General features: G+C 39.4%; 1 protein-coding gene across 1 annotated transcript in view; it reads right to left on the bottom strand.

Annotated features, from left to right (window-relative positions):
* The window catches only part of LOC124605582, a 130,617-nt gene that overhangs the window by 39,418 nt on the left and 69,043 nt on the right, over positions 1–22,156 (bottom strand). The window contains exon 4 of the mRNA XM_047137364.1: positions 17,213–17,275. Coding sequence (XP_046993320.1) covers positions 17,213–17,275 — 63 coding nt within the window. The remainder of the gene's footprint in view (positions 1–17,212; positions 17,276–22,156) is intronic.

Below are 22,156 nucleotides of genomic sequence, written 5' to 3'. Positions count from 1 at the left end.
AGACTTCCAGTGTCTGTGATGGGAGCCAGTCCTCCACTGTGTCCTTCAATTTGTCATTTAAGTTGAAGCACTTCCCTTAGCTATTTTTTTTTTTTTTTTTTTTGAGCAGACCTCACACATGAAAGACACAGGGCAACATGTCCAGGATGTACGGCAGATGCTCAAGTTGCTCCCACTTGAAGTTCACTATTACACTTTGTGTGACCTTGGAGACATTTGGATGCACATTACTGTGGAACAGACTCCCTCCCTCTGTGAGCAGCCCAGGCTGTCTGCTCTTGATGGGACTTGCTTAGGCTATGGAGTAAATGCCATGGAGGAATTCAATGAGTATCAGACATTGGACATTAAAAAAAGACAGTGAGTAGTGCATTGCCTGCTGAGGGCACAAATTTGAATTTTTTAGGAGGAAATGTCAACACATGTTTTCATTGCCTAGGTGTCTCAGTACATTATCCCAAAGTGGCATATGCAAAATTCAAGCAGTTCGGTTGTTCACATTTCGTATCTTTTCATTTGAACACTCCTTTTTAATTTGTCAAGAATTCTACATGCAGTTACACAGGTCGAAAACCACAACATTGATGGTTAATTTATGATATGAATGGATGGTGACTGTATTTTCAGACACGTCCAAAAGAACAGACACCACACATTCAAATAACTAATTTACCTGATTTCCACAATCTTCAGTGCGGAGGCACACTTATGTTTGATCTCCAGTGGGAATCTAAAATATATCAGCCTGGAGGACATCGACGGAGATTGCGGATAGGTGGCGCTAGGTGGGAGTGTGGCTCAGCTGGGGACTGTGCTGAGATAGTCCGTGCATTTGCAATAAACATTGTCTGGGTGGCACATTGGTTAATGCAACTACCTATCATGCAGGAGATCCCAGATTCAAGTCCTGGTCCGGCACACATTTTCACTCATCGTCGCTGATTCTGCATAAGGTCCTGAAGCAGCTACTACCATTAGTTCCTCCCCTTTCCTTTTCTTTCTCCCCCTGCCACGATCAATTTACGTAATATGTATCACAGCTGTAGATTATGCGTGGTCTGTTCTTTTGGATATATCTGAAAGAACAAGACAGCATTCATATAACTGATTCACCTTGATGGGCAACAAATCCACAACCTTCAGTGTGGGTGCACTTTTACATTTGACCTCCAGCGGGAATCTAAAATTAGTGAGCACATAGAACATTAGCAGTGATTGCAGACGGGGGGCATTAGATGGAACTGTGAGTCAGCTGGGCAATGTGCTGAGATAGTTTGTGCATTTGTGATAAACAATGTGTTCGGGTGGTGGAACAGTTATCGCAACTGCCTGGTGGAACAGTTATCGCAACTGCCTGGTGGAACAGTTATCGCAACTGCCTCATAAGCAGGAGATGCTAGGTTTGAGCCCTGGTCTGGCACACATTTTCACTTGTTGCTGCTGAGTTGTGTAAAGTCCTAATGCAGCTGATATCATTAGTTCCTTCCTTTTCTTCTCCCTCCACCTTCAGTTTACATAAAACTAATTTATGATTTTTCAGTATAATCTCTGTCCAGTTTCACAGTTTTGGTCCATCTTTTAATAAGTGCATGTATCCAAGTGGGGTAAAATGCATGGTCCTGCTTCTGAAGCCATTTACACATATGACATCTTCATGCCCTCCTCATCTTCAGTGTGTGTGCCACATTGAGCTTCTCTGAGCAGCTTGAGCAGATGGACAATGGATGGTGCCGGGTCAGTGCTGTATGAGGGAGGAGGCAAGACTTCATTGAATGTTGTATGGAGTCAATGTAGTCACTAACCTGCTGCTCCGCATTTAGCCAGCCAATGGTGCTTGCCCTTCAGCTTTGTTACAGTGATGAACCCATCGTCTAACAATGCTGATAACCTCTGTTGCATCACCATTCATATTTTCCAGTCTTTTATGAATTCAAATGGCCGTTTCACATTTTGCATTCAAGAATTCATCTCAGAACGTCATGCATACAAACTTTAAAGTTGGCCATTTTGCAAGTGACTGCAGTGCTGGCATCAGCTGACACAGGAAGTTACTCCTGCAGAAGATTAGAGAAGAAGCTTTGCAGAATAGTACTAAATTCCAGTGTTGCACTTAACAACTTTATTTAAGCAGAAAAAATAGGATACATTATTTTTTGAGTGACTCTTGCATGTGAATTAAGCAATTTGTGTAAACCACACAAAACCTAAATATGGATGGCTACACAAGGAACCACCGTCCTCCAACATGAGAGTCCAGTGTCTTACAACTGATTAAGAGATGAAACCTAATCAATTGTTGAATTTACTTATCTTTCCATTTCTGTGCATGAACATCTAAACTATCTTCATACAAAACTCTACAGCTCTAATAGCCTTGTCATTGCATGAAAACAGGTCTTCAACTGTGCAAGCAAACTCCATCCTTGGAGTACATGAGCAAATATTTAAATACTTGTGTTTCTCCACATTCACACTGATCATCTTCAGAGCAGCTCCACTTAATGATGTTTACTTTATATTTTGGGACTCCTGTCCTTAGTCTACTCAGTGCCCTCTATCAACTATACTGCAGGTGTTGCCCTAGTGTGATTTCCTCTTTGGGGTGCAGTTTGTATTGAGCAGTGTCCAACCACAAAGGTATGCCAAGGGTCTCAGGTCAGCCTTCTGGAGACAGGAGGAGGCACTGTCTGTTGGGTAAAACTCTTCCTTGACTTAAGGTACATGAATGATCTGATGGACATTGTGAGCAGTAACTGTGGCTGTTTGTTGATGATGCTATGGTATATGGTAAGGTGTCACTGTTGAGTGACTGTTGAAGGGACAAGATGACCTAGACAAAATTGCTAGTTGTGATAAATGTCAGCTAGCTCTGACTGTAGGAAAATGTAAGTTACTGCAGATGAGTAAAAAACAACAATCTCAAATAATGTTCAAATATAGCATTAGTAGTGTATTACTTGAGATAGTCAAGTCGATTAAATATATTGGCGTAACAATGCAAAGCACTATGAAGTGGAATGAGCATATAAGGATTGTAATGGGGAAGGCGAATGGCTGACTTCAGCTTATTGGAATAGTCTTAGGAAAGTGTGGTTCACCTATAAATGAGACTGCATATAAACCACTAGCGCGACCAGTCATGAGTACTGCTTAAGTGTTTGGGGTCCCTAATAGCTCAACTGAAGGAAGACAACACAGTTCAGAAGTCGGCTCCAAGGTTTGTTGGTGGTAGATTTGATCAATATGCAAGTATTACAGAGATGCTTCAGAACTCAAATGAAAATCCCTGGAGGTAAGGTGCTATTGAGAAAATCTGAAGCTGACTGCAGAATGATCCTACAGTCACCAACATACATTTCATCTAAGGACCACGAAGATATGATAAATTAGGGCTCATACAGAGGCATCTAGACACTCATTTTTCCCTCGCTCTATTTCCGAGTGGAACAGGAAGAGAAACGACAATCAGTGGTACAACATACCCACTACTGTGCAGCTTGCAGACTATGTATGTAGATGTCGAGTAGAAGATGAGCTGGAACTGTCTTGTGGTTATACTTGAAGTATTATGCGTCAATTTGTTGATTTTTCTTCTTTATTTCGCTGGCTACTTTGCAGCTGATATGTGGTGGTGTTACAGGTGCAAGTGGGTAAATTTTGTGGGCAGGTGTAGGCCTCAGACATCTGGTGACAATCCTTACAGTTTTGTTCAAAGCGAGTGTCTATTTGTTTGGAATGTCAAGACACGTCCCATCCTGGTGCTGCATATTCTCCAGCTGCAAAACCGAGGTCCATTGCTGATGATCTAAGAGCTTCAGGCTGCTCTCCCCATCTTGATCCTGTTAGTTTACGTATAATATTGGTTCCTGCACATATTTTTCCCTTAAGCTCAGTGCCGCATTTTTTAAAGGGCAGCATACGGTCTAGCCTGACTCCCATGTATTTTGGGTTGGTGCAATGGTTTAATGTAATCCCTCCCCATTATATTTCCAGCTGTCTTGTGACATTCTAATGCAGGTGAAATGCACATACCTGAGGTTTTCCAGTATTAGATTACAGTTGATTTTCCTCACAGTAGTTCTGAAGGTTTCAAAAGTCTGCGTCAGTTTTCTTTCAACCTCTTAAAATGTTCTTCCTTGAACTGTGGTGGTGGTGTCACCTGCATACACGAATCTTTTTATTTCCGACTGGTATGCTGGTCATTTGTGTACCATAAATATTGTACAGTATAGGGTAAAGAATGCTCCCTTGTGATATTCCATTCTTTTGGTATCTCAATCTACTATTTTTTCCTTGGAGGGTTACATAGACTCTTTGATTTGCAGCATATCTCTTAACATGTAAGTCAGTCAGATGTCCTGAGTTACTTCACACACTTTCGTGAGGGGTCGTTGGTTGTTTACTGTATTGTACACAGTGAAGAGGTCAACAAAGACAGCAGCAGTCATTAATTCTTTTTCAAAACTGTCTTCAATGTGTTGAGTCAGAATTAGTATTTAACTACAACATGATTTTCCTTGTCTGAAACCAGCTTGTTCAAGGATAAGCTTTGTGTCGATTTTGGTTGGTATTCTTGAGAGAATCGTTGTTTCAAATAGCTTATTTTTCAAATAGATTATTTAGGTGGAAGGTTATGGAAACAGGATGGAATTTTTTTGGTTCAGTTGGCTCTTTGCCAGGCTTTAGTAAAGCTATTACTTTTTCCTCCACAGTCTGGGAGTCTGAAATGTTTCCAAACACCTGTTCATCATCCTCATAAAACAATCATTGGTTTTTGGACCAAACTGTTTTATTTGTTCAGTTCATATGTTATCAGAGCATGCTGCTTTATTTTCTTTCAGTTCTCACAATGCTTGTCAGGTCTTCAGGTGAAAAATGGGTTTTTCTAGAGATTCACTCTCTCCTTCTATGCTTTACTTGAGATTCAATCTAGTCGCCCCCTTTGTTGTCTTTTCATTCCATAGCAGTTGATGAGCCATCTGGTTTGGACTGATGTTTGTGCTCTATGGTGATCCTGTAGGATCAATGCTATGATTTTTTTATCAGTTTCCACACTCTTAAGTCATTCTGTTTCATGTCCAGATCAGGCAGTAATTTAGCCCATCTTTTCCTTCTTTTCTCAGCTATGTTTTGGAGTAGTTGTTCGCCTGCTTCAATCGTATCTGCTGAGAAAGGGTCTGCATTGTACTTGCTACGACAGCCATTCACGATGTCTTGAGAGCCTGAGTCAAGATCAGATATAAATTAAGATCCTACATCCATGTGGAATATGCCTCCTTGGTATTTTCTTTACAAGTCTGACAAATTCTTTGTAGTTTTTTTGGTCTGCCTCTATGTTTTCAACTATGAGATCCAATTCTTCTCTGAATACCTTCCATTTCACTTTCTTGAAGTTAAAATGACATTTGAAGGGTACATTTTCTACTTGGACAAATCCATAAACTGTCCAAGATATGGGTCAATGTTTCATACTGGGGACAGGTTTTCCTACTCTTCCTGTAACATGGCGCACAATGTTCTCACTAATGAAAATATTGTCATGATTATACTCTCTCTGCTATCTGCCACTATTAACTGATGAACCATTGAAGTGGGAAATGCTAAATGAAAGACTCTTGGTATGACCTTCCGAAAATCACAAAGAATTCAATTATTCATTGGTACTTTTGGTTTCCAGTCACCTTGGAAAGCATATACACATAACATTAGTACAAGATGTACACACATTAGTATGGCTGACATTATGTCAGTACAAAAAGAATTGAGACTGCTTGTATTTTTAAGGAATTGTTTGTTGTGACTTATTATTTTGTAACTGTTTTTGTCTTAATCTGTGTGACCAACTTCATCAAAACCTTTCAACTCTGTACCAGTGTTCAGATGCTTTCACACTTCTAAATTACCGTCTTCCTTTTTCCTAATTACCGTAGACAGACAGTTTCCAATCAAGTTATTCCCGTCATTTTTCATTGCATGGTACTGAGTTGGCAGCAAGCATAGTTCTTGGATCTTCTCTCTTTCACATAGAAAAAGAAAAGTTTTTTTAAAAAAAATTCTCTCGGCATTGCAGTATCAAACAAACGGAAGGACCACCTAAAAACCTCCCTAGTCTCAGACAGAATAATTTCCTTGCAAATCTGAAAAAAAAAAAATTCTGATAGAAAAAGGATTCCATAGTGGGTGGAGTATATGTGAAACAATAAGTTGAAGTTACATAAAATGAGGGAAAGGCAACTACTCACTTGTGATAATGTATGGTGCACAGAAACACACAACAGAAAACAATTCAACTAGCTTTCAAGCTCTTGCTCCTTTATTCTAGTAAAAGACCACACAACCACACACATGAAACCACACAGACCCAAACATAACTCCCACGGTAGCTGAACTTACATTTTGAAACTCTGTAGTAGCTGTATTATCAGAGATACCTATAGAAAAAGATACCTACATAGAGATACTTGTGTAGATTGTGTCTTGTGTATTGTATGTGTGTTTCACAACATTTTGTGTTATACAGTGTGTCCCAGGAGGAAAAGTCAATAATCAGGGCCATGACAGGAATGATCTGTTGTGGGTGAACTTAGGATATAATTTCATAGCAAGAACACAACACTTTTAGGAATAGAGATCTTCTTCCTCTAATATCTAAAAGATAACTTATAGCAACAACAAAAATCCGTAGAGTAAAATAATGGAAAAGAAACTCTTAGGAGCAAAGAAATACACACAACACAAAACCAAGCACCACCATAGGAAAGGAAAGGCGTAGACAGGAAACACACTGTTATGATTTATTTACTTTAACACTTCCCCCTAAATCAAACTGTGGTGCACTGAACAACTTTTAAATAAAAAACAAGAACTCAAAACACATTAGTTATGAAGTCATATCTTGGTACACATTGCTTTAAATTTGTTTGATTTTAAAGGCTTTGTAGACATGTCACCAAGTTGATTTTCAGACCGTATTCTACACTGATATCCCCGTTTTGATTGAGTTCCCGCACAAAATAGCACTGTACTTTGATGTGCTTAGAGCATTTGTGGAACACTGTGTTTTTCAATAATTTAATGGTACTTGCATTGTCAATGAACAAATGGGCATTTCTTAACAGCAGTATGTTGAGCCAAACTAATTCTCAATCGAACGCAAATTCTCAATAAGAAGCTTTGTCGTCTGCTCAGATTTAGGAACATGATACCCGGCCAACCTGTAAAACTGATATTCGGGTCCTAACGTTTTGAAAATACGATGGTGGAGCAATGAAAGGGCAAAGTTGCATTTGGATTAATTTTGTTCAGTTCACGCACAAGTAATGGAAAATGTTCGCAAGTAGCGACACGTGTTTTGTTATAGACGTGGCATCATCTTTTGATGTTTCAAAGAAACAATCGAACAACGTATATAGTCACTGCAATGAAGAAAGTTCATATACTGACATAAGGGTATCTCAAATTTCTTTTGAATCTTCTTTGTTACATGAATAGCAGGTTTCTCATCAAGCACTGTTCCAATGATACAAGCTGCCCAAGCATTGTCCCGTTGCCAGTGCTGATACACATCGGATGGTTCATCTTCTTCCACTAATGATGGACACTGATGTGCACCATCTATAATCGAATAAAGAGAATGTTTCTTTAAACAAAGTTGAATCTGTCATATCCATGTTCCCCATTGATCTTCACTTGACAATTTGTGAATGTTTGTACGACTACTATCATCGCTCAACTGGAGCGCTGTGTCTGCCATTCCAAAAGTTTTGCAGTCTCTCAAATATCCTAGTAAATGAAAAAATAGTCTGATGAACAAATACTATAATTCTCAGAACCTGAAGTGTTCAAATCTGGGCCCATAGCCTGTTGTGGGTGAAGTTACGATATAATTTTACTGCAAGAACATAACACTTTTAGGAATAGTGATCTTCTTCCTTTAATATATAAAAGATGGCTTATAGCAACCCAAAGTTTGGTACAGATTTATTGATGATAGCTTCATGATCTGGTCTCACGGTGAAGAACAACTCCAGAATTTCCTCTCCAACCTCAACTCCTTTGGTTCCATCAGATTCACCTGGTCCTACTCCAAATCCCATGCCACTTTCCTCGACGTTGACTTCCATCTGTCCAATGGCCAGCTTCACACATCTGTCCACATCAAACCCACCAACAAGCAACAGTACCTCCATTATGACAGCTGCCACCCATTCCATATCAAACGGTCCCTTCCCTACAGCTTAGGCCTTCGTGGCAAACAAATCATCTCCAGTCCTGAATCCCTGAACCATTAGACCAACAACCCGAAAACAGCTTTTGTATCCCGCAACTACCCTCCCGACCTGGTACAGAAGCAAATAACCAGAGCCACTTCCTCATCCCCTCAAACCCAGAACCTCCCACAGAAGAACCCCAAAAGTGCCCCACTTGTGACAGGATACTTTCCGGGACTGGATCAGACTCTGAATGTGGCTCTCCAGCAGGGATATGACTTCCTCAAATCCTGCCCTGAAATGAGATCCTCCCCACTCCAAAAACAGTGTCTTTCCACAATCTATCTAGCCTTCGTAGCCTCTTGGTTCATCCCTATGAAATCCCCAAACTACCTTCCCTACCCTCTGGCTCCTACCCTTGTAACCGCCCCCGGTGTAAAACCTGCCCCATGCATCCTCACACCACCACCTACTCCAGTCCTGTAACCTGGAAGGTGTACATGATCAAAGGCAGAGCCACGTGTGAACGCACCCACGTGATTTACCAACTGACCTGCCTACACTGTGAAGCCTTCTATGAGGGAATGACCAGCAACAAACTGTCCATTCGCATGAATGGACACAGGCAGACAGTGTTTGTTGGTAATGAGGATCACCCTGTGGCTAAACATGCCTTGGTGCACAGCCAGCACATCTTGGTACAGTGTTACACCGTCCGGGTTATCTGGATACTTCCCACTGACACCAACCTATCAGAACTCCGGAGATGGGAACTTGCCCTTTAATATATCCTCTCTTCCTGTTACCCACCAGGCCTCAACCTCCGCTAATTTCAAGTTGCCGCCCCTCATACATCACTTGTCACTCAGTGACATCTTTGCTTCTGTACTTCCACCTCGACTGACATCTCTGCCCAAACTCTTTGACTTTACGTATGTCTGCTTGTGTTTGTGTATGTGCGGACGGATATGTGTGTGCGTGTGAATGTATACCTGTCCCTTTTCCCCCCTAAGGTAAGCTTGAAATTTGTGTGTGTGTGTGTGTGTGTGTGTGTGTGTGTGATTTTTATTGTGTCTATCTACTAGCGCTTTCTCGTTTGGTAAGTCACGTCATCTTTGTTTTTTTAATATATTTTTCCCATGTGGAATGTTAACAAAGATGATGTAACTTACCAAACGAAAGCGTTGGTATGTTGATAGAGACACAAACAAACACACACACAAAATTCAAGCTTTCGCAACCCACGGTTGTTTCATCAGGAAAGAGGGAAGGAGAGGGAAAGATGAAAGGATGTGGGTTTTAAGGGAGAGGGTAAGGAGTCATTCCAATCCTGGGAGGGGAAAGACTTACCTTAGGGGGGAAAAAGGACGGGTATACACTCGCGCACACACACACATATCCATCCGCACATACACAGACACAAGCAGACATTTGTAAAGGCAAAGAGTTTGGGCAGAGATGTCAGTCGAGGCGGAAGTACAGAGGCAAAGACGTTGTTGAATGACAGGTGAGGTATGAGTGGCGGCAACTTGAAATTAGCGGAGGTTGAGGCCTGGTGGGTAACGGGAAGAGAGGATATATTGAAGGGCAAGTTCCCATCTCCGGAGTTCTGATAGGTTGTAATATCTGACATATTTAAAAATGTTAGTATTATTTATGCAATCTAATGCTAATTATTAAATTTATTTCTGTTCATTTATAAAATAATGTTATATCTTGGTGATAATTCTTCTTTTGTCAAGAAAGTATGTAAACTCTTTTGATTTGTAAACCCTTTGGGATATTATGAGTACTGCAGAATGTAAGTAGTGGTGGGCATTCCTCTGATGGAGATGGACGTATTTTTATAATTGGCATTAACATTTATAATCAACATTAACAATGTATTTTCAGGGTGTTTTAGAAGTGGAAATTGTAAAGACAGTGTGATATTGAACAATGTGACAAAGAATGAAATTCAAGAGTAAAACAGGCAAATCTTCACATATCATTCAGATCAACAGGAACCTGAAAAATCAAAATTTCAGCCTCAAGAGTGTACCACTACACGTGAGAACTGCAGCCAACAAGAGAAAATGAAGATAAGTAAAAAGTTTTTCTTTTTGTATATCTGAGGCTTCTCGAAGCTTTCGAAACTTTATGGCGATGTGTGGGAGGGTAAGAATACAAGTGTGAGTGTCAGCTGGGACCTGTTGACTGATGATGACGATGATGATCTGCGTTATGTGGGTGCTCGACATCACGGTCATCAGCGCCCTGACGTAAAATCAACATGAAATCTCATGGGTGGGGATGAAGGCAGAGCAGAGCAGTTTATAACATACTTAAGTCTGCCACCCTTCCCCACCAGTTTAGGAATGTGAGTGTTGACTGATAATGAAGTTTTGTCTGTTGCAGAAGAAGAAAGGACAATCATTTGTGTATTTGCAGTTTATATAAAATTCCAGTTACTTTAAGAAAGAAGACCGAGAGCTGTCCAACAAAGTCGTATCAACAGTGATGAGATACTATCAACAACCATGGACCAGATGAACTGAAAGAGGACTTTACAACTATGATGAAGGACATCAATAAGAAAAATTAGATAAGCACAAACTATTTTTGCTGCTAGAAAAATGAATGGAGAGTAACAAGTGTAGTGGTGAAGAAGTGAAAGCTGTAGGACCCAACTCAGACATATTTGAAACAAGTGAAAGTGTAGCAGCAAAGAAACAGTTAAAACTGATGTTATGAAATTGATTTTGGCAAAATTGAGTGCAGTTAATGATCAACTAACAGAAATTAAAACAAATAACAATAGCAAATTTCATGCAGTTAATGAGCAGTTAACTGAACAATTTACTTCACTACAAGGACAATTAAATGACCTAAAAATTAATGGACAGGGTATAACACCGAATAGACCCAACTTAGTAATCAGGCTTCGGAACTAAAAAATGAGTTGTCTGAGGGATTAAAAAGTGTGAATGAAAAAGATGATGTATTAGAAAATAAATTAACTGTTTTGGAAAATGAGTTCGTTGCACAATTTGGACAACAAATGAAGAATGTTGATGACGTCAGAGTTGAACAGAAAGCTGTTGCAAAAAGATGGAACAGAGCTTTAGTAGTTTAGATCAAAAAATTTTGAATGCTGAAAACAGTATACTAACTAATGTAAATGTTTTAGATCAAAAAATTTCAGCAGTTCAGGAAAACTGTATTCACAACAATCTGTATTCAAATAATGATGTTGCGTGGTCCAACATTCCAATCAAAAGTTTTCCATCAGACAATTTACATCCAGTGGATTTTCTACACCACTGTAGAGATAGTTTTGTGTCAGGCATTAGTGATGACCAAAAGATCAAGTTTGTTAAAAGACATCTTGAAGGCAAAGTTCTGTCTTGGGTAAATATAAATTTAAGTCAGTGGGAGATATATCATAGTTTTGAAAAAAGTTTTTTAAATAAATTTTGGTTGGAAGCTGAACAAGGGAGAATTAAAAGTGAATTTCTGAAAGGTCCAAATTATAAGAATAGGGATGGTACACTGAAAGAGTTTTGTAAGAATCAGCTCAAGAAATTAGAACGCCTTGACAGGCCATTTGACGAAATGACATTGATTGATGCACTAAAAAGGAGATGATCAGAGAGGTTGCAGTGGGATTTAGTAAACAAAGCTGATGATTGCCTTGAACAATTTTTATGATATGTTGACAGGCTGGATAGGGCAGTAGAAAGGAGCATGAACCATAATAATCGAAATGATAGAGATCACATTGGTAATAACTACAGAAACAGAGATAATGGTAATTTCTATCAGGGTCAACATGGTAAAAGAGACAGAAATTTTGAACATCAGCAGAATAGGAACATGGTCAGTTTAATAGCAGAACTAATCATAGAGGCAACTATTCGGGAAACAGCACTCTGCCTAAATGAAGGTCCACAGTTTTGGGGTGAGGAAACACAAGTAGTTCAGGACCCCCAATTTACACTTACAATTAGACAATAACAATGGTGTTAATAATGTGGCACAGGTATCTGAAATTGGACAGAAGGAAAATCAGATTTCTCATTTATGTTTTGATCAAAAGTTTTGGAATACTATGTTTAATTATAGTAATGCAGATACTAATTACAAACCAGAATGTGAGAGTAATGAGAGTTTTGATGTAGTGTGTACTAATGATTTTTTCTCTTGGTCAGAAAACAGTATCATTGGGATATGTAAAACAGGTGATGATTGTATTGGATCTAAATTAGGTGGTATTTTTGATGTAGATGTGAATGAGAGCTGTGAAATGACTGAGGTTGGTAAGTGTGAGACTGGTAGCTTATTGCAAATGAATCTAAGTGAGGAGTGTGACTTTGATGGTGATGAGACTTGTGTTGTTAATGATGTTATTGATGAAGTAATTTTGGAAGAGTATGGTGATGGTGGTGATTATCATGTATTTGTAGAGTTTAAGAATAATGAAGTTTCAGAGTTATTTGTGAATACAGGTAAGGTAAGTGGAGTATGTGATGATGTCAATGACACTCATGGAATACCAGTCGAGTCAAAGCAGTTTTTCATTAATGTCATGGGGAGTAACGATCAAAAAAGTAGAGGTGAGTTATCTGTAAACCTAGAGAATAAAAGTGAAAACTTTTTGAAATTTGTTTCAGACTAGATTGAGGATAACACAGATAAATGTGCATTCTGGAATCAGTTAGCTGTGGTTAGTCAAAATTTGTATCAAAATTGGTGGAATGAAGTGAAAGGAGATCTAAATAGAAAACATAATTTTGACAGTAATATATTTTGTGTCCCTTCTGTAATAAGTGATGCTTGTTGTGCTATGGAATCAGTTTGTTCAGTCTTTACCTGACAACATGAGTAACCAAAGTAATTCTATGATACCAGTAAAGTTGATAATACCCTGCAAGAACAATATGGATGTAGCATTTGATGAAATTGAAAATGATCTTTTACAAGAGATGTCTAATAACAGAGATGATGATTCGGACTTTGGATGTCCTTACATTAAGATTAAGATTGATCAGTGGGATGGGAAGTTTGTTTGATACAGATAGCAATCTATGATATTGTAAGCTTTTCCATAATAGTTTATCAAATATCTTGCCAAGAACATTCAAAAGACAAATCAGTCAGTAGGATTTTGGTATTGTTGGATTCTTATCTTGCCCTTTACTTGTTATTACAATTTCAGTGTTCTTCCATGGTGCAGGCACTCTTCCTTACAAGAGACACTCATTGTACAGTCTGTACAAGTAACTATTTATTACTTCGGCAAGGATCCCATCTGGTCCTGGAGATTATTTCTTTTTCATTCTTAAAATTATTTGCCTAATTTCTTCTTGCATGATGGGGTCCACAGGTTTATTGATTCTATAGTTTTCCCATAACGTTTTTCATAACTTACACTGATCATCTGCCTCACCTCCTTCTCCATCATCAGGAAGTAGTGTTTCCACTAGCAGGTGACTATTCACAACTTTTTGTTACCGTACCATCATTCCTTTTGAGTGTGGCTGTTGGCATCTGGAGCAGAGTCAATGTTCTGACTCATTCTAAAGATATTCCACTGGGATTAGTTTGGGACTCTGGGCAGTCCAATCAATTTCAGGAATGTTTTTGTCCATAAACCGTTGCCTCATAAATCCTGCTTTATGACAGGGTGTACAGTCATGTTCATACAATCAATCATTTCCTCTGAACTGCTCCTCTATTGCATACAGTACACAATGCGGTAAAATGTATTCATATCCTTCCACATTGAACATTTTCTGAAGCACAATAAGGGGACCAGCCTCTAACTGTGAAAAACAGCCCCACACTATAATACCACTTCCTCTATATTGTACTGTTGACACTGCACACGGTGGCATGTAATGTTCTCTAGGCACTCACCAAACCCAAATGCTTCCATTTGATTGTCACATGGTATAGCACAGTTCATCACTCCAAAATCACTCATTTCCAGTCATCCATTGTCCAGTGGCATTGATGTTTACAAAAAGTCAAGTGTCATGTAGCACTGGCTACAGAAATGTGTTATTTGTGAGAAATTGCTTTACCATTGTACCTGATTCTTCTTAATGCCATATGAACAGTCATTGTGCTAATTTAACTGCTTTTGCAGTTTGGAACTCATAAATAATTCCCTCTGCTGATTTTTGTAGTGACTTTCTGCAATAATTGACAGGTCCTGTCCATCAGTACATGAGGTGTGCCTGGTTTTGGTTTGGCTATGATTCTTCCTTCGCATTTCCACTACAAAGTTATATCAACAACAGTCACGGATGAAATGTCCCGATGGGTTTGTTACTCAGATAATATCCAATGACTAGTTCACATTTTAAGGGGCTCCGGAAAGGCTCAAAATCATGAAAAGTTCAATTTTTACTTTTTTGCGTTTTCTGAATCTGCAGACTATTACCTTTTAATAGATATATAATTTATTCAATTCCGAAGACTACAACTATTTTTAAATTTTTTTTGAAATGTGTCCTACATGGGCGTGACCCACTGTGGCGCTGTTAAACTGCTGTCAAATGGTGTTATTATTAACGTCCGTGTTCATCAGGTACATTTTAGTGATGTGAGATAAAGTATGTGTTGTGGCTAACCTGTGATGATTCAATATATATCGCTGGTGTGATTGTCGATTGTTTCATGTTTATTTACTCTGTCGTTATCTCGAAAATATTCGTAATTAATTCTGTTTCTTTAGTCTCTGTTTTGTTGAAGTATAATAATGAATAAAAGTAAAGTTATTAGAAATCCTCTGAAGGCTTTTAAGAAAAGGAGAAATGTTGGAAAGCCAAAGGTATGTGTTATTACTGTAAACAATAAAGACGATAACCAAGTGAGTGAACCTAACCTCTCAAGTACACCTGCCCATAGCAGTCAAAGTGGGAAAGAAAATACTTCACAGAAGAAGCTTGGTTCAATGAGCGAAAACTATGAATGTTTTATGGGTGAATCGGATGTGAATGAAATATTTGATATGTCGGTTCTCAAAGGAATTTTTTCAAACTGTGTAAGATGTATTCATTGTAGTGAAGTTGGTCTGGAACTCTCCATAATAAAGCACGTAGGACTTGCTAGTGAAATACAACTGAAATGTGATAAGTGTTCATACATGACCACCTTTTGGAACAGTGTTGCAGTAACTGCAACTGAAGAAAATGGTAGCAAAATCTACGAACACAACAACGAGCGATGCTTGCTTTAGACAAGGGACGCCTTCGGGCTGCAGACAAGGCTGTAAAGAGTCTAGAAACACAAGCAAGAGTAAACAGGAGGAGGAACAAGAGGAAGTTGGAGGAGGAGTTTGCAGAGGATGAAGATAATCCATCCTATGGACCTGGAATGCACTAAAAAGTTAATCCAATCTTTGTCGCTCGATTCCCAAAACTTTTATTTTCTCATACTAATTACATGTTTTCTAAGGATCTTCCAAACATATTTGTTTCAAACTTTCAGTAAATGTTACACAGTACCTTCTGCATAATTTAACACAGCCTTTTTCCAAAAAACTGTATATTTTTGAATGTATAAATAAAAATTGCAAAAAAATGTTGTGAATTTTTATTACAATTGAAAAAAAATCATCTTTAATAACTGAACTAAAATTTTGTAAAATCCATGTGTTAAGTTGTAGCCCATATTCCAATAAATAATCTGTAAAAAGTTCAACTTCCTACCTCAAATACTTTGTGAGGAAAGATGTAATTTATAAGCGTTATTTTAACATTGCAAGTATAGGGCGTTCCGGAGCCCCTTAAGTCACTGAGCTCTCCTGAGCGACCCATTCTGCTGTTACTGTTTCTCTATTCACAACATAGTACTCCCCACCTCATTTCATACTTCTGGGTCTACCTTTGATGACATCTAGAAGCCCATTCCACATAACGTAAGGGTGTCCAGATGCTTTTCATCAGATAGAGTATGTAATAGTAGACTTTCAAAATGACTATTGGTTCCTTTCCTCTTTTGTATTTGACAGTGATTCAGATTCCAAATACAGCCCAAATATTGGTACAGACATGCAGTCATATATCCTTGGGTTAGATAGCTATCAAGTTAACTCACAGACCCATGCCATATGATCATCCAGAGCTCAACCTTGTCTCTTTATGTTTCTTGATTTAGAATATTCTCTGCGCAGATTTATCACATTTTGTAACAACCTCCACTGTGTTCTCGAAATTGCTTCTGGTAAGCCATTCACTATGTGACCTCTGTTGTTACTGACCACATACAACTGCCTGTTTGTTCCCCTGGTTTCCATGTCACTACTTGTACATGTGATCAAGAGCTTTGAATCTCCCTACATCTGAGTAGGATAGAAAAGCTTTGGTTCACGAGAAAGCAGGATTGCTGCCACTTCAAACACAACAATTTATATTCATATACCCAGTTTAATGTAGGTATCCGGGGCAATGAAGTCTTCAAGAAAACAAGCACAAGTATTCATATGAATTATGTAAGCAGCAAATACTTTAACTGCATTGGTTGTCCAGTGTAGTGGAAGATGGTGCAAAATTCAACATCTGTTAATCCACCTGCTTATCCTGTTTTACAAGTTACTGACAAATTTTCAGCTGTTACTATTCATTATTTCCATGTGCACACTACAGTACAAAAATCATATTTCACACACGCTAAGCCCCTTTTAGTTGGTCTAAGAATGTTTTCTACCACTGCTTGGTGAACCACTTGTTGCTCGCTAGCATTGTTCAGTACTTGTCTAATAATCCAGCAACCCCCTATTCATCTACATCACAGAGTTGTTAAATTTTCACTGAGTGCACTTATCCTGCACACTTTCTCAAGTTAGGATGCCTCCTCCATTCCCCAGCCTCCCTTCCTCCTCTCACTCATTTCCCAACCTCTAGGCCCCGTTTCATTCTATTGTAATGCTGATTGTTTTTAAGGAACATATGTGTATAAAAAGGGGGGGGGGGGGGGGCAACACAAGCATCACCTCCAAAAAAATTATCAATTACCTGACTGAGCTTCTGACCAGACTGACAGGGTCTGAGCTGATCCACCACCATCCTCATTTTGTCCTGTAACAGAAAAAAATGAAGCTGCTATAATATAATAATACTTGCTGTAACATCAAGTGATCAGTTAAAAAAAAAGACACAAATATTGCCAAGTCTGTGCGAATGTTTGTATGTTAAAGTTGGAATAAGAATGTATGTTGGAAATCTAAAAATGAATGTCTAATACTTTTATTGTGGGACTATGCACCACAGACAGTGAACTGTAGGTAACTAGTGGTATGTTATTTTTTGGATAGATGTCAATTTAACATGTATAGTCATAAGCTTCATCATCATGGATTATAGGAGAGAGATGTCATTTCTCACTCTATGTTCGGAGCTACACAGCATGCTTAGCCTCCATACTTAACACATTTCATTTGCACATAGCAAGGTAAGAGATGCAATAATGCATAAAATAATTACAGTGTGTTATTATTGACAGCAAACTGTTTTCTTCCAATTATTCAAATGTCATCTGATTGACATATAATCCTCCAATGGCCACTGAAGTCCCTAAGTTCATTTCAGTTGAACTAGTTCTTTACTTGCAATTGGCCACATACTGAATCATTCCACATCATAGTCAGGCTCACAATTATGATAAAAAAAACAACAAAAAACTAATTAACTGACAACAGAACAGGCTTCATCATTAAAAAACTATTTCTTTTCCCCGCCCAATAGGATTCTTATAAAAAATTAGTTTTATGTATTCCACGAAGTTTCGGGTTTGCAGATGGATAATGTCAACTTCCCATCATGATATTTCAGCTGACAACCATTCAGCCATCTTCAGGTGAATGTTTTGCACTGGAGATTGCTAGATCACATCACTATCTTTATATAAAAAACAGACCTGGAGACGCATGCACAAAGGCAGCCGCTGCATGAGTGACCTATGTGGACATGCACATCCTCTCCGAATATTGGCCCATCTATGCCACACAGACATGTGCATAGTGGTGATAGTACATGCACATTCTCTGTCAGAATGTGCACTCATGGAGCCAACATTCAGATGTCAAAATTTCAATATTAACAAAATTAACTATTACGTGATGTGTCGTTGGTCATAAAATGTTTTGTTTCTGAAGAAATTAAAGCAATCACTGGGTCTCACACCTTAGCCAGGTGAAAGCCACCATCACGATTAATAAGATCTTGCAATAAATGTATTTCCACAAATTCCTTAATAACAGAATCCCAGAAGGATCTTGTTGAGGTCAAGATTTCCTTGGACCGTCCTGTGGAGATACAATGCTCACCTATGGCTGACTTACTGGGTCATGAAAGATGCACTGAACATCACTGACACACATGCCTTCCACAGCCAAGTAAGTCAGCCATAGCTGAGCAGTGTATCTCCACAGGACAGGTTCATGGCTTATTTTTCCACAGAAATCTTGGTCTCAATTAAATTCTTCTGGGATTCAATTATTTAGGAATTGGTGGAAACACGTTTAGCACAAGACCTTATTAATAGTGATAGTGGCTTTATACTGGCTAAGGCATGAGACCTGGTGATTTCTTTAATTTCTTAGTAACAAAACATTTTATGATCAATGACATGTTTAGCGATAGTTGACTTTATTAATTTTGGCATCTGAATTTCAACTCCACGAGTGTGCATTCTACAAGAGAGTGTCACCATTACGCATGCGTCTATGTGCCACAGATGGGGCAATATATGAAGATGGCACGAAACTTGACAGAAGCTGCTCATGTAGTGGCTGCCTTGATGCATGCATCTCTGCACCAATTTTTGGTACAAAGTTAGCAAAGAGATCTAGCAATCTCCAGTGCAAAACACTCACCTGAAGATGGCTGAATAGTTGTCAGCTGAAATATTGTGGTAAGAAGTCGATGTTACCAAGCTTCAAAATCTGAAACTTCGTCGAATACTCTTTACGCAGGAAAATTTCACGAATCACAAAGTTTTATTTATCACAATGAAAAAATCAAGATGCAGCCATAAAACTTGGTGATGGTAGTGGTTCATCCCCGCATACTCATATTTCAAAGCAACAATATACCCACTGATGAATGACTTGGCCAAGACCCGGATTGTAAAAGTCTGCATTTTGGCTGTCCAGGAAATGTTTCACCTTGAAAATCATATTATCATTCTGGAAATGTCTGCCACACAGTGGATTCTTATTTCTTTGTCCAAGGAAAGAAGATGAAGTCACTGGGTGCTGCATCAGCAGAACATGGATTGGCGTAGAGGGGGGATAAAGCAACATTTTATAGCCCAAAGAATCAGCATATGTGACTGTACCCTGAGCAGAATGAGCTAGGGCTCTGTCTCGGAGCAAAAGCAGCCCCATGGACAGCTTGGCTTGCCATGATGCTTCATCTTAACAGCCACCCATAACCTCATCAAGTGATTCAGACAGTATGCATCTGTAGTGGTTTGCCTCTTACAAGCCTAATCTGCCAATACCTCACCACGGCAGTCCCAGAAACACTCAGCATCATCTTGCCCAATAACAGTAGGGTCTTTGTCTTTCTTGGTGGGGTCAAATCCATGATTCCACTGCTTACTTTGTTCCTTTGTCTTGGTGTCACAGTGAAACACCCAGCACTCATCCATGGTGCTTAGGCACCTTGATTGAGACTGATACATCTTCAACATTCTTGCTCCTGACTCAGTTCAGTGTGCTTTTTGAATGGGTAAGAGCAGTTGCAGAACCTAAGAGGTGGCAAACTTTGTCAGGTGCAAAATGTGTGCAACATGTTTAAAATTGATCTAGGACTGATTGTCATTTTTTTATGATATTGTCTCAACAGTGATACACTGGTCTTTGAGTACCAGAACCTCCACTTCTTTTGTAATTCACAGTTCTTCACAGAGAGATGGTATGCCCCTTCGTTCATCATCATTCAGATTTGTCTGACCATACTGGAAGTGCTGCTTTTTTTTTTTTTTTTTTTTTTTTTGGCTCCTCTAAACCTGTGCAATGATACTGTGGTGCAGGGATTTCAATATGTACCAGAACTGTAAAAATAATAACAATCTGGAAAAGGTGGATTGCTATGCACGATACAGAGGTGGTGTTGAGTCACATGCAGGCACAGTGACAAAGACTGCTAAACATTTACGCTTTTTGGAGAAAAGTACTACTTCTAAATAGAAAAATACACATACATTCACACAAGCACAACTCACACACACATGGTCACTGTGTCTGCCCACTGGACCTCAATTGCAGTGAATGTGTCTGGTGTGGTTTTGGGGGTAAGGAGGAAGCATGGGCTGGGGAAGGGGAGGTATAGCAGGGTGGGGGTGGATGCAGTGCTGCCTGTGGGAGAGTGCAGGGATGTGGTGGGGACAGGATAGGACTACTAGATCCAGAGCTGGGAGGCTGTTCTGGAGGAGGAGGGGGGGGGGGGGGGGGGAGGGGAGACAAGCAGCACTGTAGTGGGAGCAGGGAGGTGGATACTTACATGAGGGACAGAGACTACGAAAAGTTGGGGCCAAGGGGATTGTGGGAACAAAGGCTATGTTGTAGGGAGAGTTTCCACCTGCATAATTCAAAAAAGCTGGTGTTGGCAGGAAGAATCCAGATGGTGTTGGCTGTCAAGCTGTCATCAAAGTGAAGCACTTTGTGCTGTGCAGCATGTTCAGCAACTGGGTGGACCTATCCCCTTCCTTGCTTCCAATCCACCACATGTCTTCTATCCAAGTAACACACCTCCTTGTCTTCCCCTTCTCTACTTTTCACCCCCCCTGCTCTCCCCAAGCACAGACTCCCAACACTGCACTTAGCAGCCCTATCCTGTCCCCATCATGTCCCTCTATGCTTCCACAGGCAGCACACCATTTTCCCGAGGGAAACATTCCACATGGGAAAAATATATCTAAAAACAAAGATGATGTGACTTACCAAACGAAAGCGCTGGCACGTCGATAGACACAAATATACACACAAAATATTAGCTTTCACAACCAATGGTTGCTTCGTCAGGAAAGAGGGAAGGAGAGGGAAAGACGAAAGGATGTGGGTTTTAAAGGAGAGGGTAAGGAGTCATTCCAATCCCGGGAGCGGAAAGACTTACCTTAGGGGGGGAAAAGGACGGGTATACACTCGGGCACACACACACATATCCATCCACACATATACAGACACAAGCAGACATATTAAAAGGCAAAGAGTTTCACTTAATGGGGTCATTGTGGGGGTGTTGTGAGGTTGACATGGTATTAGAAGGTGGAAAGTGTAACATGAGGCTGAAATGAAAATGAAAATAAAAATATATGGGGAGAGATAAAGGTGAACTAGAAAGTAACTGGAGATCTGTCGTGAAAAAAAAGGCGAAAAAGTGTTGGTTAAAGCTGGGCTATGTTGATCCTGTGGTGAACTTGGGTTGGTAGACAACGATGTGCACAAAGGATAGGTGGTTGTGTTGCCGCCAAAACACGTTAAAGGATGGAGAAATTCGGGAAAATTTCGAAACAACTGCGTGTAAATGTATTAAAAGGAGTGGTTTTGTGGTGGCAGATTATGAAAATGAGGCTAACAATTGTCTGGCGCAGAAATAATGACGTTAAAACCTGTGGGAAGCGGCTAAAAATTATCAGTGATGTGGGAAAAACGGAAATGGATATAAAGCGAAAGTTATCAGAACTAGCCGAAATGGTTGTTAAATAGGTGAAAGGAACTGTTCGTGAACCAGAAACGGTGGATTTTATGGCAGCGGTAGTGTTGAAAGCGGATTATTATTTATTTATTTATTCATTTTTTTTTGTTATGGTTTGGAAGTGGGTGACATATTATTGAGTATATATAGGCGGAATGAAATTGTATAGTAGACTACGGTAAAAAGGAGAAGGTGAATACAAAGTGAAACTACTGGCACAAACAGAAAGAGAAAATAAGACGACAGAAAAGATTTCGA

The sequence above is a fragment of the Schistocerca americana genome, chromosome 3 (genome assembly GCF_021461395.2).
Source record: "Schistocerca americana isolate TAMUIC-IGC-003095 chromosome 3, iqSchAmer2.1, whole genome shotgun sequence".
NCBI classification, from domain to species: Eukaryota; Metazoa; Arthropoda; class Insecta; order Orthoptera; family Acrididae; genus Schistocerca; species Schistocerca americana.
The sequence above is the reverse complement of the archived record's forward strand: the minus strand, read 5'-3'. Positions and strand labels throughout refer to the sequence as shown.